Consider the following 27,887-nt stretch of genomic DNA (forward strand, 5'->3'; position numbering starts at 1 on the left):
ATGCTTTTACCGAGACTGTTGGCCTTCGAAGAACTACGGAGGCAACATATTAGAATAAAAACCTTGCAGCGCAGGCTTCTCAGATGCGCATCGAAGCAGATTCCAGCGTTCTACAAATTTCTTGTAGAGGAACCCCGGACAGGCTCTTTTAAGGGGTTTTTGACACAAATGCAATGGCAATAATGTGTAGAAACGGTTTGTTAGTTCTGTTTTGGCATTTTGAAGCGATGCCACCTGGTAAAACTAAAAATGACTACAAATGTTTTCACAATTTGCACAAAAAGTATGCACACGTTTAACGTTAGGGAAGTTTTACTGCAATGAGCTATTTTTTGTAATGCTTAATTAAAGAAAAACAGAATGCTTTCAATATAATTTATATTAAATATCTTGCTCCGAATTTGGCTTAAAAGAGGTGGCCTTACTGTATTAACTTCGAAAGTCCGAATCGCCCTAGGTGACCACCTCGGACTGCAGCGGCTTGAGCGCGGAATCTTTAAGTGAAAATTCAGTCAGCGGATTGGATAGTGATTTACTAAAATGCTTATTTTATTAACATAACATGTATAATGTTAAATTATTTGGATGAGGGTTAATCACCAATTGAACAAACTTTATGGGAAAGTAAGATTCGAATCGTTTTAGGTGTGTTTTATGGGTGTATTTAATCAAATCGATGGATAAATTGTGAGCGATTTTGAGTCCGCTGAAAAATTGGTGTGGCACCACGGAATGGAATTGAGGTGATTTTCCAGCGGAAGTGATTTTTGTGGTAATCTGTGTTTCTGTGTTTGAAAAATAACTATGTGAACCCTTTGTGTCTAACGCATCAACATAAAGTAGCAATACGGTAGCGTTAGGAACATTTGTACATATGAAATCAACAAAAACTAAAACGAAACGCGTTCAGAGAAGAGTCATAGGCGACAGAACTGAAATCCCACGCGCTCCCTCTGTCTATAGGGCGTAAGTGCAAGTGAGCACATTAATGCTTAGCTGAGATGAAAGCTCGCCCATCTATCAAGCATGTTTGTTTTTATCAGTAAACTGCAAACCGCTTTCAGCTAGTGAGTGCTCGAGCCCTTAGAAGATGACTGTTCAAAAATAAGATATAAACACACTTTTAAAGCTCGTTGTCGCATTGTCAGGTTCCAAACATTTCGGACCACCCTCGTATATGCCGGTACTTTGTCAGGTCGGAAACATTTCGTGCAGCTGTCTAATTGATTGAGTTTAGGGATCTATTAGTTTTATGAAGGATGTACATATGTAACGTCCAGAAGGAAGCGTTTCCGGACCCATTAAGTATGTTTGTCTCTGTCCTGTTTGTCGCCTTGATCTCAGAGACTTTAATAGCTACAGCAAACAAAATTTTATGTGGCAGGCTCCTGTGATATCACACCGAATCAAGTTTTTTTCAAACATGCCACGCCGCCCACACAAAGGCCAAAGATCTGTGGCCTCCCCAATTTGTAAGACACCAGGATAACCAAAAACGCAAAATCATATCTACTCGATTTTTTGAATTCGTCACTTTGGCGAACAGCGATACCAAAAGACAGAGAGATAGAGAGAGCATGCGGCAGTCCTCAGCTCCTATACCAATTCCGGCGCTTACGTATAATATGATATTTTTATGTTACATATGTAAGTCATAAGGTCATAACATATACATATACTGACGGAGTATCGGGTATAAACAAGTTTCTCTCAGTTTTAGATAAATTTTAACCGCTATGAACCCCTTTTTTAGTACACATTCCAACCAAACTCTAAAATTTGCAGTCTTTTTATTTTAAATTCAATCATAAAGTGAAATACGTAAAAGAAAAACAACAAAATCTAATTTAAAATGATTTCGCATTTATAGATGGATTAAATTTATAATTTATTTATAATCCGAATCGAACTAATAATACAAAAACTAATACCACTTGGCAGCGAAAGAATTTTTGTGGAGTTATCAAGTTATAAAATCAACAAAGATGGCTTTAACACATATATTGAGTTTTTCGTATGACACCAAAATGTAAATTTATTATAATCAAAATACAGTATTTACTCTAATTTATCTCAAATTTTTTTTACTTTTCAGAGACCCTTACGGTATTTTTCTCCAACAGTAAAATCAGTCATGCCTTTTCCTGCCGTTCCACATGTACCGATTCCAACTCTACCACTTACATTGTCCGGTGATGCAAATATGCTCTTTACTTTCATTCCTGGCTTTTTTTGATTTTTAGTGGTAAAGTGAATCCATTTATTTTTATCAGACTCACGCTCTTCTTCCAAGTCCTTAAAGCGCTGTTGTTTCTTTTGTTTTCTTTTTTTTAAATATTCTTTTTGATTTGGCCTGTGACGTCTGTAAAATTAATTTATATTAAAAGATAATACTAATTACAGTTACCGTATTTTTTACTTGGTTGACGGAAAAACTTCGTTACGTGTATTACGTTCACGCAATTCGCTCACAGTAGTTGTGGAACGATTTTGATAGGCATCAAATATAACACTGGCTTCGCCTTCGCTAGTTATACCCTCTATAGTTGCATCGTAGTATTGTCGATCTTCCTTCCATTTAGCTTGGCATTTGTCACCAATCTTCCATACTTTAGCAGCAGTGACTAATTTTTCCGCTTCCAAAAGAGCAGCTTCGATTTCATCAAAATAGTTTGAGGACGCTGTTTTAGATGACGAGGGCTCTACATACGAAGACTTTTGCTGTTCTTCTAAATGTGTTTTAATCAAATCACGTGTTAATGTAATGACCTCCTCTAAATCACTTTTTAGTTTCAAAAGTTCTTCATTATTTGGATCTGTTTGCAGCGCTGCTTCTACCTACAAAGCCCAAGAAAAAGTAAAATATATAAATAAATAATATTTATCAGTATAAACCAATGGCCGGCACGTACACATTCATATGTTCGTAATTGCGTTTGTGGGCATAGACAGCATGCTGTCTACCAGAAAAACAGAACATTGTATTGGTGTCAACCACTGTAATACAAGTGTACGTGTGCGGTAGCACAGCAGCGCCTTTTCCTATGAACAATAGATAGGGCCGTGCCGAGCTCTGACATACAGGGGTGCCACAGAAATCACTAGTGAAATGGGAAACCGCGCAGAGGATTTCCGCTTCAAAATTTCCGCCGTGCCACACAATTCCGAGCGATTTCAAGATTAAATTCGAATAGAGTTCATTTTGCACTTTTATTGATTTTATCATATCAAAACAATAGGTTTGTATTTTTTTCTTTTATGATATAAAATAATTAATTTAATAATAATGGTTCGGTGTCTCTGCGTATATCAGTTTGATTGTTGTTCCCGAATGGCGTAGATCCGTTGACACTCCGCTGTTTGTGACGAGACATGGCTAGAGCCATGGTTCGTTACAAATTGAACAACCTTTATGGGAAAGTAAGATTCGAATCGTTTTAGGTGTGTTATATGGGTGTATTTTATCAAATCGCTGCGTAAATTGTGAGCGATTTTGATTCCGTTGAAAAATCGGTGTGTGGCACGGCGGAATGGAATTGAGGTGATTTTCCAGCGGAAGTGATTTCTGTGGCACCCCTGATACATACATATGTATGAACTGATCTATTTCTAAGCTTATCGTAAAGCTTATCTTAAGTCAAAGCTTAGTTGCATTGATGCATAATTTGATTTAATCGTTCTTATCGCTTTGTACACATGGGTCGCAAGCGTAATTGTGTTTCGCGTAATTTTTTTACTTTTCATGCGAAAATATTTCCGAGTGAAAAATTTGTAAACCCACTTTCAAAGGAAAATATGTCTCCAATCTCAAGCGGCATTTGGTTGAGCATCACAAAAAATAATATACGAACGAGTTGGCGGAATAAAAGACTGAAGTTCCAGAAAAGAAAATTAAGTTTACAGTGACAATGCGTCAAAGTGCAGTCAAGGATGCATGTGTTGATCTTGTGACCTCGCAAAAAATGTCCTTTTCTGTATTGAAGACAGCTTTAAAATTCTTACAGCACAGATTTTTAATGGCCTGCAAATGCCAGTTGTGATATCAAGGAATGTAATTAGCTCGGTAGATGACAAGTACTATAAAATAAAATCAGAAATCGTTGCATCCTTGACAGACAGAATGGTATGCCTAGGCATAAGTGTCCAATATTATAATGGCAGTCAAATTTGTGACGACTGTTGGACTTATTGAGCTTTAAAAATCACACACTTCTGAAAATTTATTTTGACTGATTTCTATATAAGAGTACTGTTGAGGCAAATCACTCGGCTTCGTTTAAATGTTAAGACCCTAGTAATTGAAATGTACTTGAATTTATGTTAAGGCTCTTGAAATGTTAGATCTAGTCTCTTATACGAACGAAACTTATGCTAGCAGCGGCCACTCATGAAGAGGGCGACGCTGCCAAAATACATTCACTTATATTCTGAAGTCGCACCAGCGTACAAGTTTCTCTGTCGGTCTGTCCGGTTCCGTGTCTACCATCCAACCATATACTCGTGCCTAACGGCAAAAGAATAGTTGTCCATCATTCGGATTTGCACAACCATTTGGCGCCCCCGGGTGGACTCTGGATTTGATACTGGATATAAGTTGGATTGGATCAAACTTGGCGTTTCGTTGGATATCTCCATTGGATATCATCCCTCGCTCGTTGTTGTTGCGGTTCCTGTGTTCTTCATTGGTGACCGCTGGACCCTAACATCGCTGCAAGACCTCTGCTTCTCATTGGTATTCCTGGTTGGTATAAACTTGTGGGAGGGAATGCATGTTTGTTCAAACTACCTACAAGTGCCAGAGGTAAAGTAAAGTGCCCAATATTATATTACGAAAATAATTACGTACTAACGGCCTGTTAACAAAAAAAAACAAGGGTAAACAGAGCATTCGGCCTGTATTTATGTGCGTGCATACATATATTCAAATTTATTTTGTGGTGAAGTGAATTGCGAGTGATCACTGTACTTGTGTTCAACGACACCGCATAGAGGAATAGGCAATAGTTTCGCGCGCAAGTTCTGAGCGCAGCGCATCACTCCCCCTTTGCCCATCACCACAGATTTTCGTTTCTGCTTTGCGCTAACAGTTCTTGAAAAACACTTTCGTTTATGCTGCGCAGCTGCACAGTTCTGTGCTCTCTCTCGTTCTCTCGCTCTTGCACCGGCCAACATAGATTACCATAATCAGCAGAGCCGAGCCCACAAGTTTAATGCTTATTGCTGCTATTTCGTTTCGATCTCTCTATCTCTCGTCGATAAACCGAAGCATAGCCAAACATAGCCATCAGAGCCGAGTGTACAATTTGAGATTGCTCATTTTATGAACTGTTCTCATCGTTCCCATCGTAACATAACCGATCACGTACTTGAGTGATTTCTCGCATCGTCTGTTCTCATCGTTGAATTTAGCATAGCCTAATAAAATGTGAGTGATTTCTGAGTGACATCTAGTGTTTGATAAAAAATAATTATTTAATAGCTTCATATTGCCTGGAAAGCGTCGTGGTGGTTCAAGTTGCATGCTTCTATTATGGAAGAAGACGATTCAGGTAATTTTTTGAGGAAGCTAAACTCGGTAAAAAGAGATATTGACAGAACAGCGAAAGCAATAGAAAGCAAAAAGATCTCGTCTAACCAATTGGAGCTTGAATGTCGTTTAAGTATTTTGGATACATATATAGATCGCGCGTTCTCTTTGCAATTCCAAATTGACTATATTGACCCAGACTTAGCATCGCGATCCGATCTTGAAGAGTTGTGTGTCTCAACTAAAGCGTCATTAATTTCTCTTAAAAGGCCAGATAAGCTTACTTCGTTGGACGAGTCAGCCCTAAACACCACCACCATGTCACATACATGGCATCTGCCCAATATGAAATTGCGCAAGTTTGGTGGGAGCTATTCTCAATTTAAGAATTTCATGGGTTTATTTTCGAGCATTATAGATTGTGACATGCCTTTAAGCAACGTCGAAAAATTCAATCACTTATTGAATTGTTTAGAAAACGAAGCATTAGGTACCGTCAAGGCTTTCCCGGTGACAGATCAGAATTATTCCAAGGCTCTCGAAGCGCTAAAGCAGGTTTATGATAATGAGTGCCTTATTTTCCTTGATGGCGTATCTAGACTCTTTGAGTTACCGGCGATGCAGGCTCCATCGGCAAGCGCTTTACGGTCACTCATCGACACGGCATCTGCCATATAAGAATCGTTACTGTCAGTGGGGGATAACAAGGTTATTGCTCACGCCCTTCTGATACACCTTGTTCTTGCGAAAGTTGACGCGAAGACTCACTCTAGATGGAAGGAAAATTTGGATTATCAAAAGATTCCGTCGTGGACAGCTGATCATTGCATTACAAATTGTTCGTCATTCTCAGGTGTGTCCGTCAAGACTCGATTTAGGTTTGTAAAGGGAATCCCGCTTTGTATAAATTGTTTGCGAAAAGGGCATAATGTCTCAGCCTGCAAGTCTAACCATTTCCGAGTATGCTCTAAGCACCACCACACATTGCTGCACCGCTATAATGTTTACTCGGGCCTAACGCCAACCGCCCGTGAGGCTGTCGGGTCTCAGGGAGCGGTAGCTGCTGAGAGTACGAATCAGTTGTCGTCGAATCATGCTATGGCAGTGGATTCAGATCAGGTAGTTCTGGCCACAGCGATTGTGGACATTAAAGGTGGCTCTTGTCAGCGTCAGCCAGCCAGGGTACTACTGGATTCGGGCTCGCAAGTGAATTTTATTACCGAGGAGCTGGCTCGATTCGTAAAAATATGAACTTATTGGGAATCGGAAAAGGTAGCTTGGCTGTGCACTAAACAACAGTCTCTTCTCGTGTTCATCAATTTGAAATAACCACTGACTTCGTCATTTAAAAATCGATATCTTCGTATCACCCAGAGAAAGCTGTTCCGTCAGGCTCGCTGACAATTCCTAAAGATTTCACACTGGCCGATCCAGGTTTCCAATAACCCCAAAAAGTGGATCTGCTGCTTGGAGCTGACGCCTTCTTTGAAATACTTAAAGACGGCCAATTAAAACTACAAAACGCGCTAAATTTGCAAATTCCGTCTTTGGGTGGGTGGTGTCTGGTCGCTGCAGATCCAAGGGACCGCGAAGTACGGAAGCATGCTCTATGGTGAGCACATTGCAGGAGATTTGCCCTCTTGAAAATCTTCTAAAAATTTTCTGGGAGTTGGAAAATGTTCCAAATGCGTCTATAGAAAGACTGTATACCCCCGAAGCATCTATGTGTGAAAAATCTTTTATTGACACTATAACACGATTACCCTCCGGTCGATTGCAAGTTTCTTTGCCATTCAAGTCAAGCCCGACATCTCTCGGTTCGTCGTTTGAGACAGTCAGAAGATGATTTTTGTCTTTAAAAAGGCGATTATGCCAAAAACCTGCCGTAAAGTCAATGTTTATGGAGTTTATGGAGGAATACCTGTCGCTAGGCCACATGACTGCAATTGAAAATTTAATCCCGGTAGAGCCGCATTGTTTCATACCGTTTCAATGTGTGGAACGACCTCAAAGCACATCAACTAAGCTAAGAGTGGTATTCAATGCGTCGTGCAAAACTACGAGCCAAGTCGCGCTCAATGATTTACTCATGGTTGGAGCAACCATCCAGCCGTGCCACGTTGCTGAGGTTTCGTTGTCGCAAATTCGCTCTTACAGCAGACATTACAAAAAAGTACCGTCAAATCCAAGATGACGAGGCGCAGCGAAAATTCCAGTTAATTATGTGGAGACGGACAAATTCAGACCCTTAGCAAGTGTTCCGTCTCAATACGGTAACTTATGGCACTGCCAGTGCACCGTTTTGGGCTGTAAGGTGTTTGAAGTATCTGAGCGACACTCATGCAAATTCGCATCAGATTCTCAGATTTTTATGTTGACGATCTTCTTACAGGAGCGGACACGAAATCTGAGCTAAAGATATTGCGTCAACAATTAGTTAAAATCCTAGAGCCAGCAGGATTTGTGCTGACGAAATGGGCTGGGGCTATCCACTATATGAGAGTCAGCAAGAAAATCTTGTCATTTCGAATGGAGATCAGCAAGATTGTAAAACTCTTGGTCTGATTTGGAACCTACAAGCAGACGCGCCCCCCTGTCGTCCCCGCGTACACTCAACACTGAGGGCCCGGGGTCTTAACGAATTTGGTGTTTTTTTTTATGGTGTAGTTTTTTTTTAAGAATATTTTAAAATCTGGTATTTTGTTGTTTTTTTCAGAGGTAGTGCTTCTATTTTTCACATAACTTAAGTATTTTATATCTGGTTGCATAGAACTTTGCAGTTCTGAAAAGCTGACAAACGCAGCTAAAAATCCGAACTAGATATTTTGTATCTGCAGCTTAACGCCTTAAGGCTTATTCTGCGGCCCACCGCAGGAGTTCATCCCTCCTCGAGCTCCGCACATTGGAGGCCTGTGGAAGTCAGCGGTGAAGTCCGCCAAACATTTGCTGTTCTCGTAGAAGTCGAGGCCGTGCTCAACTCCAGGCCATTGGTGGTCGACAGCGGCAGTCCCAACGAAGGAGAGGTGCTGACTCCCTCGCATCTACTAGTCGGCAGAATGCTAGTTTCGCTGCCGCCCGAATAAGAGCTGCCCAGACCAGACAACAGCCTATCGTATCTGCAACGATGGCAGCTCGTGTCTGCCATTAAGCAAAAATTCTGGAAAGATTGGTCCAGAGACTATCTTCTCAGCCTTCAGCAGCGAGGGAAGTGGTCCGAGGAGGTCGCCAATCTCGAGCCAGGCAGAGTGGTGGCAATCCACGAGGACAACGTGCCCCCTAAAATGTGGCTCATAGGAGTAGTGGAGGAGGCAATCCCGGGAACCGACGGGAAGGTTCGCGTGGCCGTAGTGAGGACTAAGGCCGGAATTTATAAGCGGTCCATCCATCGATTGGCGCCGATTCCAACAGATTGAAGCCTATAGGCTGTCAACGCGTCCGATGTTGAGGCAAATCACTCGCCTTTGTTTAAATGTTAAGACCCTAGTAATTGAAATGTACTTGAATTTATACAGGCCGGCTCCGGTTTTCACATTCACTTTGCGTTTTAATTTTCAGCAAAAAGTAGAATCCACAAAAGTCGATTTATTTACTCCCTGTATAGGTATAGGTCCACCTACAGTTGTGTTCAATGAAATAGTAGTGCCGTAGGTCACTACTTTCAAAACTCTTTTTGAGAGATTTCTAGTCTTCCAAATTGAACAAGTGATACCTTTACGGAAAGCCTGGAATGTAAGCATTAGAAACTTGAACCCCGTTACATTTGCATTCCATCCTCTTGTTTTTCATGACTTTAGACAACTACCCATGATATCTGCTGTTCAATGAAATATTAGTGCTGGGCTAAATCTTATATATATAAAAGAAAGTCGTGTTTGTAACAACACTTATAACTCGAGAACGGCTGGACCGATTGCCATGGTTTTTGATTTGTTGGATTTGTTTCCGTCCCACCAAACTGATTTTTTATTCCCTAAATTCCGTTCCTTTCCGATGATTTTATGTTTTTACTGTAGAATAAATCTTAGATATTATTTTCGGGAATTAAAAATTAAATAATTAATAAATAATTTTCGAAAATTAATGTCTAAAACAAACAAATATAACAGTACCTGTACTTTGTAGACATTTTCCAAAAAATAAATTTCTGAACGCTCACATGATGTCTTCAGAAAAAAATAAAGTTGTGGCTTAAAGGTCTCAGCAACCAGGCCATAAGCTCAAAAAAAAAAAATATTTGACAGGATTGGACAACAAATGTTTGACATGTAATAAACAAATCAGCATCTATTGAAATGATTAGGTATTCATTACACATATCGAGTTTTCATTGTTTTTAAGATGTATTCTGCTATTCGATATGTAAAGAAACTTCAAATGTCTGTAAATATAAGAGTTTCATTGTTGAACGATCTATCTGCTGATGATTTCTTGAAGCAATTGCTGACTATCGGTAATGGCCGTGTTCCTGTTGACAAATCGAGCGGTTTGATTTCATTTCCTCAAAATTTTTGCAATTTCGTATCATCAAAAGACGAGCTTATCAACAAAGTATTCCCGGATATCATTGCTAACCACAAAAATACTAAATGGTTAAGTGAGCGAGCAATTTTGGCCGCTAAAAATAAAGATGTAGATGACCTCAATTTTATAATTCAAAATCAAATCGTAGGTACTGTTCGATCAAACTCTTAAGGCCATAATATAATATAATAATCACTTAAATGACCCTCGCCTTGTAGTACCTTACGCTCATTTTTACTCTCTTTGTTACGCTCTTGCACTAAATTTGTAATTGAATTCACCACACAGAAGCCCGCTTATGCTCAGTGCTCATGCACTTAGAAACCAAATATATAGTCATTGGCTAGCACTCAACTGAACCCCCTCGACTTTTCGGATAATTATTGGATTCCAGCAGATTTCTTCGCATCGAGTTAATTAGCTCACTTGGAGATTGACACACCCCCATCCTTGAACAACGATATTGAGGAAAACGCTCCTCGATCAAACATTTTGGCGCCCAACGTGGGGCTCGTGTGTTAATTCTGTGAACAATTAAATTACTCGCATTTTATGTATATTCCATCAAACAGCTTCGTCGGTACATAATTTGCAAGTGCAACAACTACACTTTCGTTTCGTCTCGCAGTCGCCGTCGAAATTTCTGAAAATCATATCAGAAGCGAACTGATCGATCGCGGGTTCATCAACCTCTCACTGTGCTCTCGCCATTCTCGCTTAATTCTATCATTCGCTTATCACCCACATCGCATTTAACGGCGCTTGCGCTCTCGTTTCGTTTGCATTGCTGCTACCTGCTGTGGTCCATCGGTCAACGCAGTTATCTATCTCTTCGAATTTCTCTGCTTCACTTTCGCTTTCGTTGCCGTCGTTGGAATGTTTGCTCACTCTCTGGACTGGAATTGCGCTCAACCCTTTTTTTTTGTCGCCGTCGCTCGTTTCTAAATTTGTTCTCTTGCTGCTGCTGATCTGGTGCCTGCTTTCTGTTGTTGCGTGCATTTGAATTTGGAATCTCTAGTTCTGTGTGCGTGTAATTTACATTTCACAACAAAATGACGACGCTCGAAGATTTGAAACGCCAACGGAGCAATATAAAGCGCAATATTTCTCGTATCAAATCTGTGGTGGAAGGCAAATCGGAAAACCCAATTTTTAATGATGAGCTTCGCTATCGCTTGAGCATCTTGGAAACGTATTTCAAGAAAATTCTAAACGTTCAATCTGACATCGAGGATCTTAGTCCGAACGATGAAGGACGTGCGGACTTGGAAGATACCTACATAGCAATAAAGCTATCCATAAAGGAAAAACGAGAAGGAACGTGCGAGTCGCTTCTGGGGACGCGACTCTACTTATACCCGTACTCAGTCAGTATATACATTTTTGAGCATGATTTTTTAGAATTTTAGAATTAAAAAAAAAATTTTACATTTTAAATATTTTTGCTACATTTGTTATCTACATCTCATCTACAATGTCTATTCTACATCTAACATGTAGATTGTACATGTACCATTTAGATTCTACATCTCCTCCGCTAGGGGTTGCTCGCGCACTGAACGCGGCAGAGTGTGCGAGCGAGAAGGAAAATGAGTTGCGTTGTCTGGAACGGGAGGGGTAGGGGAAGCAACTGAAAATTAATTTCTTCATTCTGGCTATAATTATGATCCGATATAATTCAGATTCGGCAATCTCGTAGATATGGGCATTCTCTACGATACTGCGTTTTTAGTTTTATCGTATCTATAAAACTGTGCCTGCCACAGATTTTCGTCCTTTGTGTGGGCGGAAGGGGGCGGGGCGAAATTTTGAAATACACTTGTAGCAGTGTGATATCACATGAGTCTGGAAACCAAATTTTGTTTCTCTAGTTCTTATAGTCTCTGAGATCCAGGCGCTCATCAAGACGGACGGACGGACGGACAGACGGACGGACAGACATGGCTATATAGACTCGGCTATTGATGCTGATCAAGAATATATATACTTTATGGGGTCGGAAACGTTTCCTTCTCTGCGTTGCACACATCCACTTTTACCACAAATCTAATGTACCCCTTAACTCTTTTTTGAGTACGGGTATAACTAGGAGGAGATCTGAACGCTAGCATATTGACGCCGGATCACCACCCGCCGCCCGTGCAGTCATCGTTGCCGAGGTTGTCGCTGCCTACGTTTGACGGCACTTATGCGAATTATAAGAATTTCATAAATTCGTTCGATCAACTTATTGTGCGTGAGTCTGGACTGTCTAACATAGAAAGGTTTAATTATTTGCTGACCTGCCTAAAGGGGCCGGCGTTAGACACAGTTCAGGCATTCCAGGTTACCAGCGAAAACTATCCGAAGGCTCTTGAAAAACTCAAAGAACGTTATGACAATTCTACTCTTATTTTTCTAGAAGGAATCGAATCATTGTTTGCACTACAACCTGTGGAAAGGGCTAACAGTCAGCAGCTTCGTAGTTTAGTGGATAAAGCCTCCGCTATCTTCAGCTCTTTGGAATCCATCGGCAAACCTGAGAATATTGCTCAAGCTATGCTCATATATATAGTTATGGAGAAGTGTGATCAGCCAACTCGGATTAGGTGGAAGGAATCGCTTGACTACAAGACTCTGCCGACCTGGCTAAAATGCACACAGTTGTTGGAACGCCACTGTCAGTTTCTCCATTCGTCTGGAACCTCGGCTGGTACTTCGTCGCAACGAAAGGCTGAAACCAATAAGTCCAATCGTCATTCAAATCACCATACAACCTCATCGTTTGCCATTACTAATTTGTCTTGTACCCTTTGTTCTAGTTCTGGTCATAAAATTACGAACTGTTCGCAGTTCAAGGCTATGAACAGCAATCAACGGTTCGACAATGTGAAACGACTCGGTCTCTGCATCAATTGTCTTAGAAACGGCCATAGAGTGGCACAATGCTCATCGACTCATCGTTGCCGTACCTGTAATCGGAATCATCATTCAACCTTGCATCACTCTCAGCCGCAACAAACACCACAATCGTCAGAAGGACAAACCTCAACTCCAGCACAAGAAACACAATCATCGCTACCCTCCTGGTCACCTACTGCTAGTCAGTCTCATCAAGCAGCGTCTCATTCACACATGGAAGTAGCAGTAGAGGATCAGATACTGTTAGCGACAGCGATGGTATTGGTCAAGGATGTCTCAGGTGAATACAAACTTGGTAGAGCAGTGCTTGATTCGTGTTCGCAGGTTAATTTTGTAACCGAGAACTTCGCTCAAAAACTTCGCCTTCGTCGTGAAAAGCACCACATCGGAATCCGCAGTATCGGAGAGTCCCTTACTAACCTTAAGGCTCGTACGACTTCTATTAAGTCGCGCACATCTGGCTATCAGCTAACTCTCCAGTTCGGAATAACCTCTCACATTGCCTACCAGCCAGATAGTGAGATCGACATATCAAATTGGAACCTACCTGCCAATACTCCACTGGCAGATGAATCGTTCTTTAGGTCTAGGCGCATTGATTTGTTATTGGGAACCGAAGCCTTCTATGGAGCTCTTGCTGTTGGCCAGATTCGCATTGGTCCCAATCTTCCCACGTTGCAGAAGACTCTGTTCGGTTGGGTTGTTGCTGGGAGGTACCAACGCCAGCAGAATATACAGCCATCGTTGTGCTTGGTGACTGTAGAAGAGGCGATCGATAAAAACTTACAGCAGTTATGGAAGGTTGACTTAATCGGCGATTCAAGAGCTAAAAGTCTCCCAACTCATCGTCGCTGTGAGGAACACTATAGGGATACAACACAGAAGGATGCCAGTGGGCGAATTGTCGTGCGCTTGCCATTCCAAGAAGACCCAAACTGTCTTTGAAATTCAGTCGATACAGCTCGTAATCGATTTTATGCCATTGAGAGACGTCTTGCTCGTTTACCGGAGATTCGCTCGCAGTATCTATCGTTGATGCAGGAATATGAAAGTCTTGGTCACATGTCCATAGTACCGAAGCCAAACTTAGAGGAACCACATTATTACATTCCTCACCATTTCGTTCTCAAGCCAAGCAGCACCTCGACGAAGCTCAGAGTCGTATTTGACGCTTCTTGCCGTACAACATCGCAGAAGTCACTTAACGATATTCTGTTAGTCGGTCCGACCATTCAGGATGATTTGTACCTGCAATTGCTACGATTCCGCATGCATAGGTTCGGCATCACTGCTGACGTCACTAAGATGTATAGACAGGTGCTTGTGGGGGAGAAGGATCGAAAATTCCAGTATATTTTGTGGCGAACGTCCCCAAATGCCGAGCTTCAAACCTATCAACTCAATACCGTAACATATGGGGCCGCGTCCGCCCCATACCTCGCAACTCGTAGTTTGCATCACTTGGCGGATGATTGTAAGGATATGTGGCCCTTAGGAGCTGCGGCTGTTAAAAAGGCGTTTTATGTTGATGATCTTTTGGGAGGGGTTGATGAAATAGAAACTCTTCTCAAACTCAAAACAGAAATCACAGCTACCCTCGCTTATGGTCAGTTTCCCTTATGCAAATGGCATTCCAATCATCCAGGCGTGATGGAAGATGACTCTATTAAGAAACTAAACACATCAGAGAATGAGAGTAGTAGCACACTCGGCGTAACGTGGCATCAACAAATTGATGTATTTAGCTTTACCTTCACTCCCAAGGAAATCTTTGCCACCACCACAAAACGAACAATCTTATCCACTGCATCATCGCTATTCGATCCAATCGGTCTGCTGTCGCCGCTAGTCATCGTCGCTAAGATTATTCTTCAGGAGTTGTGGCTGTTAAAACTGGATTGGGACGAGTCTATTTCACAGACTCTAAGCAATGCATGGAGCAACTGTTTGGAGTCATTGAATTCACTCTCGTCACTATCGGTACCGCGGTTTTGTTTGCAGCCCGACGCCAGGACTATTCAACTGCATGGATTTTGCGATGCCTCGATTCGGGCATACGGCTGCTGTATTTATGTGCGCACTGAGAATTCGCTAGGACAGGTCGCAGTGAAATTGTTCACGTCTAAGTCGAGAGTAGCACCAGTGAAGAAACAGTCTCTTCCGAAGCTTGAACTGTGCGGCGCACATTTGCTGTCTCAGCTGTTCTACAAAATCAAGGATATATTCTCTGAACACAACATCACGTCATATTTTTGGAGCGACTCACAGCTCGTATTGCATTGGCTGCAACAACACTCAATTACGTTATCGACCTTTGTTGGGAATAGGGTTTCTGACATTCAGGAGATGACGTCTGGTGGGAAGTGGCGCTACGTCCCAACATATCAAAATCCAGCTGATCTTCTGTCGCGAGGCTGCAACGTTAGCGAGCTTATCAAATCGACATGGTTTTCTGGTCCCTTATTTCTGCTGGAAGATTCGTTGAAATGGCCCACCAGCAGTAAACAGCTTGTCATTGACATGGACGTGGTCAACTCGGAGAAGCGGAAAAGCATGTTCACCGCGGTACAGGAGAGAAATTATATCCTCGAGATAGTCGATAATGTCAGCTCGTACAGTCATAGTCTTCGTCTCATTGCCTGGATGGTAAGGTTCATAAAGAGATGTCGGAAGCAATCGACGCCTACCACATCCTCACCGACACCAAATGAGCTTCGTTTTGCGTCGCACTGCTTTATTTGGAACATTCAACAAACTCATTTCACAGAAGATATTCGTTTACTTCAGAAGCAAAAACCATTGAAGAGTAGTTTGAAGTTTCTTACTCCCTTTTTAGAACTCGTAAATGGATTCGAGCTCGTCAAGGTTGGTGGACGATTGGAATATTCAGACCTACCAGACGGTCAAAAACATCAACGTCGAATTGTCCGCTCCTGTGTACACTGTGTTCGCTACAGACCAAAGCTGCTACACCAACTTATGGGCTCATTACCACCATCTCGACTCTCTCCTGCCCGACCGTTTGAACGCTGTGGAGTGGATTTTTGTGGACCCATTAATACCTATCTACGGATTCGAGGAAAGGGGCCTACAAAATCGTACTTGGCCGTGTTCGTTTGCCTTCTCACCAAAGCCGTTCACATTGAAGTAGTTTCGGACTTATCAACGAAGGCGTTCTTGAATGCATTGAAGCGGATGGGAGGTCGTCGAAAATTTCCGGCAGACATTTTCTGCGATAATGCCACTAATTTTGTCGGGGCATCAAATCAACTGCTTGAACTCAAAAGGTTTATGTTCAAAAAGGAGACCCAAGATGAAATTTATAGATTTTGCGCCACAGATTTTATTAATTTCCACTTTATTCCTCCCAGGGCACCTCACTTCGGAGGCCTTTGGGAAGCGGCCGTCAAGAGTGCGAAAGGGCTCTTGAATCGAACATTGGCAAACACAAGGTTTACGTTTGAAGAACTGAGCACCGTCGTAGAAGAGATAGAAGCCATCCTTAACTCGCGCCCGATATCACCACTCTCGTCAGACCCGAACGACTTCAACGCTCTTACGGTCACCTCTTGGTTGGCGAATCATTGCGTTCGTTGCCTGAGAGATCCCTCGAAAACGTCAAGTTGTCGAATTTGGACCGCTACGACATGATCACCGCCGTCAAGCAACGGTTTTGGCAGCAATGGTCGATGGATTACGTCAACGAATTGCGATCTCGCACGAAATGGACAGCACCCTCAACGAATCTCACTGAGGGCACAATGGTCATCATTCATGAGGACAACCTGCCCCCACTACGCTGGAAACTAGGAAGGGATGGTCGTGTACGCGTGGTGCACCTCCGCACCGCGAATGGAACTTGCTGCAGGCCAGTACACAAGTTGGCAATTCTTTCGGTAGTTTGAAAGCAATCCTTTCAACGGGGCCGGGATGTTCGATCAAACTCTTAAGGCCATAATATAATATAATAATCACTTAAATGACCCTCGCCTTGTAGTACCTTACGCTCATTTTTACTCTCTTTGTTACGCTCTTGCACTAAATTTGTAATTGAATTCACCACACAGAAGCCCGCTTATGCTCAGTGCTCATGCACTTAGAAACCAAATATATAGTCATTGGCTAGCACTCAACTGAACCCCCTCGACTTTTCGGATTATTATTGGATTCCAGCAGATTTCTTCGCATCGAGTTAATTAGCTCACTTGGAGATTGACACACCCCCATCCTTGAACAACGATATTGAGGAAAACGCTCCTCGATCAAACAGGTACTCTGTATTCATTCAAATCTATCGACTGTGTAACAAACGAAGAAGAAGCCACTAATTATCCAACTGAATTTTTAAATTCCTTGGATGTGGCTGGTTTACCACCGCACAATTTAAAACTTAAAGTTGGCTCGGTAGTCATCATGCTTAGAAATTTAAACCAACCAAAACTGTGTAATGGAACGCGTTTGGTGATAAGAAAACTGATGAGCAATGTGATTCACGCGTCGATACTTAAAGGAAAATTTAAAGATGAGGAAGTTCTTATTCCAAGGATTCCGATGATCCCAACGGATATGCCCTTTGAGTTTAAACGAATTCAATTCCCGATTCGTCTTGCCTTCGCCATGACGATCAACAAATCACAGGGCCAATCCTTGACTATTTGTGGCCTCAATCTAGAAAATGCATGTTTTTCTCATGGTCAATTGTACGTGGCATGCTCACGTGTCGGCAAACCATCCGCTTTATTTGTTCTTGCGCCTGACCAAAAAAACAAAGAATGTCGTTTACCACAAAGTGCTTGAATGAAAATCCTATTAATGAATTAATCCGAGTTTTATTTTTTTTTCCCCAATCTGCACAACATAGTTTTCAATCATTTTTTTCTGACATGAGTTTGAAGTACTTAATTATTATTTTTTATTTTTATTCTCATTCTGTATGTATGTTTTCATCATCATTCATCATAATAAAATACTTTTTTGTTTCTATCTATATAAATATATTATTTTGTATCATTGTTTTACGTTCATCAAAGCCTAAATTAGTTCAGCTAAAAAGTAACACGACATTCATTGACTGTTAGGCGGTACGAAGTTCGCCGGGTCAGCTAGTTTATTTTTAAAAATAAAAAACAAAGCAAATTAATTTAAAAAAGTCACCACCCGTTCAATTTGGTTATCAAATAATTTGATAAAGAAAGTTTTGTACATAGCGGTACTTTTGATTTTGAAGCGTTGAAGAAATCATTGCTCGGTCCAGAAGAGGAGACCTAAGATTTAGACTAAAAACTTAAGGCAGGAGGTATAATGGGAATGAAAACTAAGTTGTATGCACTCTCACTATTGTATTTAATCCAATTAACTATAAGAAGTAGACTGAAAATCGATTTTGTATGCGTAAACTTATTTTTTAGAGGATGGTCGTCGATGGTCAAAGGAAAGACCAGGCCGTCAAAATCCTCAAAAAGTATGAACAAATTTTAAATCGATCTGTCAGTGATGTCAAAGTTCGTAGACGGTTGATTACACATTATTTGAATGCAAGAAGTCCCAGAAAGCTCCGAGTTTGGATCTGAGAGTACATGGGTGCAGAACTTCTGTTTGGAAAAACGCATGTGGAATGGCCTGTGTCACAGTGACAAAAATACTTTTGACTGATGATAGTAAAGTTGTACTATTTGGTAAGATAGACTCAAAAGATTATGTTTGGCATTCACAGAAATCCGATTACCACCTAAAATAACCTAAAAAAAGCATTGGGCATGCTAGGCTGAGCCTTATGGGGACCAAATCATATGAGCTAGTACTTTCTAGCGTGGCGTTTGAGTATAGTATGGTATTGAGAAAAACTGTGTATGTATACTTACATACTTACATGTATGCATACTTAAGAATACATTACATTCATATTGCAGTTGGAAAACGCCATTTAAAATGATGTTTAAACAGGACAATGACCTGAAACACTCACAAAAGCTCGCTAGGAATTGGGTTTCTCCGGAAAATATTGACGTTTTGTCATCGAAATCTTATGGGAAAATACCATATACATTAGGCTGGGCCAAAAAATATTGTTTTCGAAATTCAAACGGGACACCCCCTAGTTTTGTTACCTTGGATACCTTGGATTTACATGATTTTATTTTTTATTTTTTAGAGGTTGCTACCGAATTTTACAAAAAATTTTAATCAAGAAAATTCAAAAAAAAAAGTTGTTGCTGAATGAGTTGGATAACACTAGTCAACACGATTTTTCCTTAAGGAACAAAACGAACTTTTTCTTAAAGATATATGGCTTAGAAATGGTTTGATGATATTTTTTTTTTTCTATGGCAGAACTTTTTTTAAAGAATTTTTGAAAACTGGTATTTTTTTTGTAACTTTTTTTCAGAGGTAGCGCTTGTTTTTTATACCCGTACTCAAAAAAGAGTTAAGGGGTATATTAGATTTGTGGTAAAAGTGGATGTGTGTAACGCAGAGAAGGAAACGTTTCCGACCCCATAAAGTATATATATTCTTGATCAGCATCAATAGCCGAGTCGATAGAGCCATGTCTGTCTGTCCGTCTTGTTTGACGCCTGGATCTCAGAGACTATAAAAGCTAGAGGAACCAAATTTTGTTTCCAGACTCATGTGATATCACACTGCTACAAGTGTATTTCAAAATTTCGCCTACGCCTCCTTCCGCCGTCAGAAAGGACGAAAATCTGTGACACGCACATTTTTAAAGATACGATACAAGTATCGTAGAGAATGCCCATATCTACCAGATTGCCGAATCTGAATCAGATCGGATCATAATTATAGAAAGAAATTAATTTTCAGTTGTTTCCTCTGCCCACCCTCCGGCAAACGACAACGCAACTCATTTTCCTTCTCGCTCGCACACTCTGCCGCGTTCAGTGCGCGAGCAACCCCTAGCGGAGGAGATGTAGAATCTAAATGGAACATGTACATTGTACAATCTACATGTTAGATGTAGAATATACATTGTAGATATAGATATCAGATGTAGCAAAAAAATGTAAAATGTAAAATTTTTTTTTTTTTCTAAAATTCTAAATAATCATAAGATCAAAAATGTATATACTGACTGAGTACGGGTATAAGTAGAGTCGCGTCCCCAGAAGCGACTCACACGTTCCTTCTCGTTTCACATAACTCTAGTATCTTACGTCTGGTTATAAAGAACTTTGCTATTTTGAAAAGATAATTGAAACAGCTAGAAGCTCAAACACTTTGTGATTTCAGCTTACCGTCTGGGAAATATAAAGCATTGAAATGCAAAAATGAGGATTTTTGTGCGGTATTTTTTACGAAATTTTGACTTTAAAACCTCAGGAAAAGTCGAAAAAAAATTATATCCTGTGTCCTCTATTTTTTTGTGTATAGGTGCATTAATTTGGCGTCGTTTAAGGTATCGCTCATTAAAATCTATGGAGAGACTTTGGAGCTAAAATTCGTTAACCAAACCTAAAATATGGAAAAAATTAACAAAAAATACCTTTTCGATGGTTGCGGGCCCAACTGCCAATTGGGAACAAAGCAAACGAAAAAGGGTTGTACATTTGGTACCTGATCGCGTTTTTTCGACTTTTCCTGAGTTTTTAAAGTAAAAATTTCGTAAAAAATACCGCACAAAAATCATAATTTTTGCATTTCAATGCTTTATATTTCCCAGACGGTAAGCTAAAATCATAAAGTGTTTGGGCTCAACTTCTAGCTGTTTCAGTTATCTTTTCAAAATAGCAAAGTTCTTTACAACCAGACGTTAGATACTAGAGCTATGTAAAAAAAACAAGCGCTACCTCTGAAAAAAGCTTTAAAAAAAATACCAGACTTCAAAAATTCTTCAAAAAAAATTTCTGGCAAAGAAAAAAAACCATAATTCTTTTAAAAATTTTAAAGCCCCATATCTATCAGAAAAAGTCGGTTTGGATCCATGAGGAAATAAAAAGTTCGACTTTGTCGAGTAGTGTAATTGGTGAAATCTATTGCATACAGCTGTGAAAAAAATAATAGCACCACCCCCACAAGCAATTTTTAAATAATTGCCAAACTCACATGGGAGACTCTAAGAAACCTGAGAATACAAAAAAATCATATTTTTTTGTAACTTTTTAAGATATTTAAGGAACTTTATTAAAATTCATAAAACTATGCGAAAAAAAAAATAGCACCACTTTTCAAAAATAAATTTACAATTAAAAAAATAAGCAATTTGTAACGAATTCATTAGTTAACCATTTATAACTATTAATACTAAATCTATATGAATAATTTAATATTTAGTACAGTGTCCTTTATTGTCAATAACAGCTGCGCAGCGTCTTGGCATGGACTCAACTAAGTCCTGGCATCGTTTTAGGGAAATTTTGGACCAGGACTCTTAAATTTCTTCCCAAAGTGATCGGATAGTGGTTGGCTTGGAAGCAGCAACTGCCTTCTTGACGTCGGACCACAGATTTTCGATGGGATTCAGGTCAGGCGACTGTGCAGGCCACTCCAAAACGTTCACAAAACGTGCCCTGAACCATTCCTTTGCTTTCTTGCTGGTGTGTTTGGGGTTATTGTCCTGTTGAAAGACCATACGAGCGGCACTTCATATTCTGCAAAGGGTAGCATTACAGTCTCCATGATATTCACGTACACGTGCTGATCCATGATGGGTTTTGTCCAATGTATTGGACCTACTCCATAGTAGGAGAAGCAGGCCCATACCATTACACTACACCCTCCACGCTTAATAGTTTTTGTGGTGTACTGGGGTTTGTATTCAGTATTCTTTGGACGTCTAACGTATGATCGAGATCCCTTTCCACCAAACATAACCACTTTGGACTCATCCGACCATAAAATATTTCTCCAATTTTGGGATGTCCAATTTGCATGATCTTTATGCCTTTATGAACTTTATGCGCTTAATTATATGTGTCGCATTTAAAAGTGGTACCTTTCTTGGGCTGCAGGCTTTAAGGTTATGTTTCCTAAGATATCTGCGAACTGTTTAGTCCGTCGCATTTATTTTAAGCTCTTTTTTAAGCTCAGTAGCAGGCTTGAAGGGATCCCTCTTGCTCTGACGAATCAGTTTTTTGACATGAAGAGGGGTCATAGATCGCTTTCGCCCGCGTGTTTCAGTCTTTTCTTCATAGTTTAAGAGGTTTTTAATCATTTTATTGGAGCATCCTACCAATCGACTAACTTCTCTGTAAGTTTTTCCATCCAATATCAATTTTTTGATAAGATCGCGCTTCTCCGCAGTGCAGTGCTTTCCACGTCCTTTTGTAATTTTACTTTTAACTTTTATGATAGAAACAATGAGTTCTTAGTGAAAACTAATGAGCAGGTGCATTCTGCAAAGGCGATTCCGCGAAATACAGGTGATTCACCAAAAAAATGGCTAATGGTGCTATTTTTGTTTTTGCTATTTTCAGGGGGTTTTTGTTTTTAAATCCCAAAAAAAATATATAGACACAAATTTAAAGAGCGGACGCACTGTTTTTGTTTATGGGGAATACCAAGCAATATAAAAAAATTTAAATTTAAAAAAATCGCAAGAGTAAGCGCATTTTTTTTATCAAAAACAAAATGTATTGGTGCTATTATTTTTTTCGCAACTGTATATATTGATACCATATCGTCATTAATCAGTTCTTGGCAGTAAGAAACCTGCACAAGTTTTTGCAAACTAGTTAACTAAATATATCAACCTCAGCTAAACCGCTTGAGATTCACTAATTTTTAATTTTTTAACAGAAACTAAAAAAATCAAAATTTTCAATATGAACTAGTTTCTACGTATCAAAATTTTTTGCAAAAACCGACGAATTCAATTTTTTTTTTTACGTTTATTTACCGAAAAATTTTTTTTTTTTTTTCGTGGTAGCAATCCCCAAACATTAAACTAAAAATTTGAAAAAAAAATGTTATAATTTTATTGAATAACAAAGAATATAATTGGGTGTCCCCTTGAAAAAACAAAAAATTAATTTTTTAGTCAAATTTTGGCCCAGCCTAGTATACATTATTGCAATTGCAAATCCGTCAACCAGAGCAAAGTTTTAGCAAGTTGTTCAATGATTATTGGCTCAAATCCTATTTAAAAGTTGGCAAGAAACTAATGACACATGTCCGGCCCGTGAAAGTTCGCAATGAAAACCAAATTGATTAAAAACTAAATATTTAAGCTCAAGAAACCTGAGGAACATGAAATATATGGTTTTATTTGAGTTCCGTTGTTTTTTTCAATATTCTAAAAAACACTACTATTTCATTGAACAGCAAATTTCTTGGGTATTCGGCTTATGTCATGTAAAACAAGAAGATGGAATTCAAATGTATGGATATTTCTTCTGTTTTCCAATTCTAACAGTCCAGTCTATTTAAAAAGGTATGATATGTTCAATTTGGATATCTGGAAGTGTCTCAAAAAGTGTTTTGAAAGTGATGAGGTGCGGCACTACTATTTCCTTGAACACAGCTGTACATATGTCACTTAATGTCGATACTACCCATAATGAAAATCTTAAATACTGTGACATCTACATACAGTAAGCTCACATATTTTTCGGAAAACCACTCTAGTTTAAACACCTCTAACTTGGCGTAACCGTACGTTTAAAGTTAAACAGAAAGAGGTAATTTTATATCAAAGAACACTTTTACTATCCGTTCACCAAAAAATACTAAAATGTCTACTATGGTATCCATATAAAAATGAACTAAAGCAAAAAAGTCAAACAAGTTTTTTACGCACATAAATTATTTGGACAGACGATAAGTTCTTCAAGTAATATTTGAATCTTACAGCTAAAAAATAAAATATAATTTTTTTTTTGCGGCATTCATTCTTTATGATGTCTAAAAATCCTCGGCACAATTTTTCCCAAAGGTATTAGTGCCCTATGAATTAATATTGACCCACTAAATAGGCAGAGCCATTTTCAAGGATTCTTTCGATGAAATTTTGTGGTTCCGTATCTTTTTTCCAAATTTCTCCAAACATGCTTCATGGAACTTAGGTGTTGAAACTAGAGTTACAAGGGTGTCCGATTAATTTTTGTGCTTACTGTATGTACATATTTTACATGGTGGGACTAGCGGATTTGACATTTGTACATTTGGGTAAGTGCATCCTATCTTAAAATACATACATCACAGGGAGCCTGGTCGCTCCGTTTCCCATACAATAGGAACACAACTGTTAGCTATATAAGTAGATGCATTTGTTCAATGAAATTCAGTATCAGAATCTGCCTCGTCCTAGTACTTCCAGTAACTCATCTTCCATATCAATCATCTTACTTAACTAAGTCGTAGGAATCATTAGAGGTTGTCGCCGTGTCTTCAGAAATCAACTTGCTCAACAACGAAAACCCGCTCCGCAGTCAAACTGTTTCAAGTGCTAGGTTCGACGACAAAACTGTAGAAGGTTTAGGTACCATATGCAACCCAACGTAGAAACAAATAAACATTAACAATTCCCTTAATACGAGCCTTTCGCAAGTGAGCCACGAAGTCCCTCAAAAGTGTAAACTATTTTCTTGCAACTATTGTAATCGAAACTTTCACTGGCAAAACTGAACCACATGTGTATAAATCACAATTCTATCTTTTATGATCCGAATGAGTTTTGCTGGCTTATTATATGCATTTGTTTGTTTTTGATCCACAACGATGAAGTTATTACTGAATTTGTACATATATTGCAAAATACCTACCTGCTGTAACTGCAATTTGTAGTTTTGCAAATCGTCTGCCATTAAATTAAGCTATTTTTTTATACTTAAAAGAAAAATCACCTGGATATGTAACTATGTTTGTTTGTTAAGACAACGAAATAAGTTAGAGTCTATGAGTAAACGTCGAATTTGGAACAATTCTGAGACAGAAAAATTCCTAGTAATGTGGTATTAATGGTATTCATCGAACTGATTTTACACCGTCTAGTAGCCTCTGCACACTGATTTCATCCCCGGGGAACGGTGGGAATTTTTGACAGATGTAAAACTCCTGTTCACACTGGCACCATCCATGAAAAACAGCTGATGCACAAAATTTGGATAATATTGCAATGGTTTTGAATGTGATTCAGCACCAATATATTTTATTGCACAAACTAATCGTGTTTCTGGATATGAATGGAGATGATGACGAGGAGGAGATATATGAATGGATATCTGTTTTAAAAACACTGAAGCCGAGAAGGTTGTGATCATATGTGAGTTCTACTACTAAATCCAACAAAAGCTTAAAGTACAAATATAAACAGGGTACCACAGAAATCACTTCCGCTTGAATTTATCCTCAATTCGATTCCGCGGTGCCACACACCGATTTTTACGCTGATTCGAAATCGCGCACTATTGATCCAGCACTTTGATTAATTAAATGCACCCCTAAAACACACTTAAAACGTTACGAATGTTACTTTCCTATAAGTTCCTATAGGTTGTTGGTGATAATGTAACATACGGCTTGCGGGTCGTGGGGCAACGCCGGCTAGCTCTCGACCCCAGGGATGGGTAGTTCCCTTTGCCCGCCAAATGTAAGCAAGATTTGAGATTACGACTTCTCGGGACATCAAATCAGACCAAGAACCAACAATAGACTGAGAAACAAACAAAAAGAACCAAACGAATAGACGGCTGTCAAGTGGGTGAAGGCTAGGTGTTTCCACTTCGCGCGCCCACCCTACCTGTGGTCAAACACAACGTTCATTTGGCCACCCTCTGCTGGAACGGCTGCGGCTGGTCTAATACATGGCTTACGCCACGCGTCCTCCCTCTAAATTAATTTAGGCCTTCATCCTTTCAATATTCCTTAATTTAATATATACTATATTCCGACAAATACATCTAATTATAATTTTTCTTCCCTAGATAATAAACAATGATAATTTAAATAAATAACATAATAACAAAAAAAACTACCAACTCACTTAACGACAAAACTCAAATAAATACCAACTGATATATGGGAATAGACCTATGTGCGTTATGGGCGTCTCGATGCGGATTTAAATTGGGATATGCATCAACTTTCTTTGGGCCCTCCCGAGACTAACCTACCAAGAGCTTTTGTTAAGGGTCATAGGTGCAGGAATAAACAAGGCCATCGACAACAAAAATGACAAAACAATATTCAACCAAAACGGTGGGCTTGTGGGAACCCGCGCCGCGCACAAGGGTTAATCCTACCATATGTTTTTTTGTTTTGTGTCTCTGTCGGGCAATGTTTGGCGTTTTACAAATCGGGTTTGTTTACGTTACTGTTTACTTAAACTACTAGTAATAAATAACAAATAAATAAATAACATAATATAGGAAAACACGATAGACAGAATAAATAATGTAGCTGCTTGCAAGTGAGAGTGATTCCAAAAAAAACTGTTGCGATCGTCGGTCTGCCAGTATGTATGTGCAATGTAAATGTGTATGTGTAATGTGTAAATGTGAGAGGTGGCTCCTGCAGAGTCCACAGGCTTGGACTACGTGCACCACTGCGTCTGCGGCACGGTCCTTGGTCACTCTACACGGATCGAGTGTCTGATCTGGTTATGCCAGCACCCCCACAAATTTCGGCTCCATACACGGCACACGCACAGCAGACACGGAACGGACTCAAGTTTTGGTTCCTAATGTCGGCTCGTCGGGCACACTGCAGTCAATCCTCTCCAGAATTTATCTCCCTCGGGCTGCGCTGGGCAATCTTCTGGGCCAGGCTATGAGAAATGCACCGCGGATTACTTTTTGTTTAAATTCAAATTTTCACCACTCACTTTCAATATGTTCCGTCAATCGGACTTAACCCCACTCGGCCTCGACTCTGACTCTCCTAACACTTTGTGCGTCTGTGCATCCGCTTCGGATGACCAGAAATTATTCTGTCCACGTTTTTGGATTTTTTTTCACTCCTATTTAATCCCTCTCATGCATGCGCGCCTTTACCAATAAGCCTAACTTATCCTATCTTGTTCCTTCTTTTCTTCAGCAACGGAATCTCGCTCTCACCGATACTGTCCTACACCATAGAGCCTCCTTGGAAAGCCGATAGATGGCGCTTCGACCCAGCCCTGGACAATCTATCGCTGAGGTGGGACTAGAACAATAAAACCTGATCGAAATAATTTCACATTATACATGTTAAGTTTCAGTAAACCTTTATTTACCTTAAACGTTCGCTTACTTTTTGTACAAATTGCGACAACATTTGCGGTTAGTTGAAGTTCTACCAAATGGTATCGCTTAAAAATTTCAAACAGAGGTAACAAACCATTTCTAGCATTTATGTTAACCCTTTTATGTTATGTTAACCCTTTCGGTTAAGCGCAGGACCATGTCAGAACAAAGAGAAGCATAGCTATATTTGTTATTAAACCTGTTCATTATCATTAAACAAATTAGCAGTAGTTTGAGCAAAAAACAACCACATTCGTATCGTATAATTTTAAAAACGGTTCCGATGTCCATATGAGAACTTTGCGCTGCAAAGTATCTGTTTAAGCCCCAGTTTAAAGTCCCAAAATAAAGACGGTAGGGTTTCTTCAGTATATTTCAGGTGTATTCGTTAGACGCGTGCAAAGAAGCCGGCCGTTTGCGTGGGGTTGTAAGTGCGAATTGCAGTGGGGGTTTCGCTCAGCAAGTGCCGGTGGCTGTCGGCAGCGAGAGCGGGAGCGTAAGCGTGGTGCGAGAACGCGTCACCGGGGGAAAAACGCTCATAAGCGTGAGAGCGAGAGCGAAGGCAACAACTTGCGTAGCTGGAATGCTAACAGTGGTGTGGCTGGAATGCCCACAGAGCTGTTGCCCCGCCAGCGCCGTCCTCACTCTGAACATTCTCCCCCCCTTGCAGGATTGCAAAGACCCTATATGCTCCGATGTTGAAGCAAGGAGGTTGCTGATGGATCCGAGATTTCTATAACGGGGCGGCTCACAGGAAGACGAGG

At 40.0% G+C, this 27,887-nt stretch overlaps 2 protein-coding genes across 2 annotated transcripts in view; one reads left to right on the forward strand and one right to left on the reverse strand.

The window, feature by feature from the left end:
• Window positions 1-1,871: 1,871 nt before the first annotated feature.
• On the reverse strand, window positions 1,872-24,783 carry LOC111080784 (survival of motor neuron-related-splicing factor 30). Its single transcript, XM_022376598.2, has 3 exons — window positions 24,664-24,783; window positions 2,420-2,838; window positions 1,872-2,362 (listed from the first exon to the last, which is right to left on the reverse strand). The coding sequence occupies exons 1-3, from the start codon at window positions 24,703-24,705 to the stop codon at window positions 2,092-2,094; spliced, it is 732 nt and encodes a 243-aa protein (XP_022232290.1). The 5' UTR covers window positions 24,706-24,783; the 3' UTR covers window positions 1,872-2,091.
• Window positions 23,607-27,887, forward strand: part of LOC121404694 — a 93,576-nt gene continuing 89,295 nt past the window's right edge. Inside the window, exons 1-3 of the mRNA XM_041594716.1 lie at window positions 23,607-24,067; window positions 25,825-26,199; window positions 26,936-27,037. Of these exons, the coding sequence (XP_041450650.1) occupies window positions 26,072-26,199; window positions 26,936-27,037 (230 nt within the window). The 5' untranslated portion in view covers window positions 23,607-24,067; window positions 25,825-26,071. The remainder of the gene's footprint in view (window positions 24,068-25,824; window positions 26,200-26,935; window positions 27,038-27,887) is intronic.

The sequence above is a fragment of the Drosophila obscura genome, unplaced genomic scaffold (assembly GCF_018151105.1).
Source record: "Drosophila obscura isolate BZ-5 IFL unplaced genomic scaffold, ASM1815110v1 contig_36, whole genome shotgun sequence".
In the NCBI taxonomy this organism is placed as follows: domain Eukaryota; kingdom Metazoa; phylum Arthropoda; class Insecta; order Diptera; family Drosophilidae; genus Drosophila; species Drosophila obscura.

Bases quoted from the DNA above. Each gene is read 5' to 3' on its own strand.
- LOC111080784 (XM_022376598.2), bottom strand. From the start codon at position 24,705: ATGGCAGACGATTTGCAAAACTACAAATTGCAGTTACAGCAG. The intron at 2,839-24,663 runs GTAGGTATTTTG...TGGGCTTTGTAG, and splicing joins ACAAATTGCAGTTACAGCAG to GTAGAAGCAGCGCTGCAAAC. The intron at 2,363-2,419 runs GTAAAAAATACG...TTAATTTTACAG, and splicing joins GAAGTTTTTCCGTCAACCAA to ACGTCACAGGCCAAATCAAA.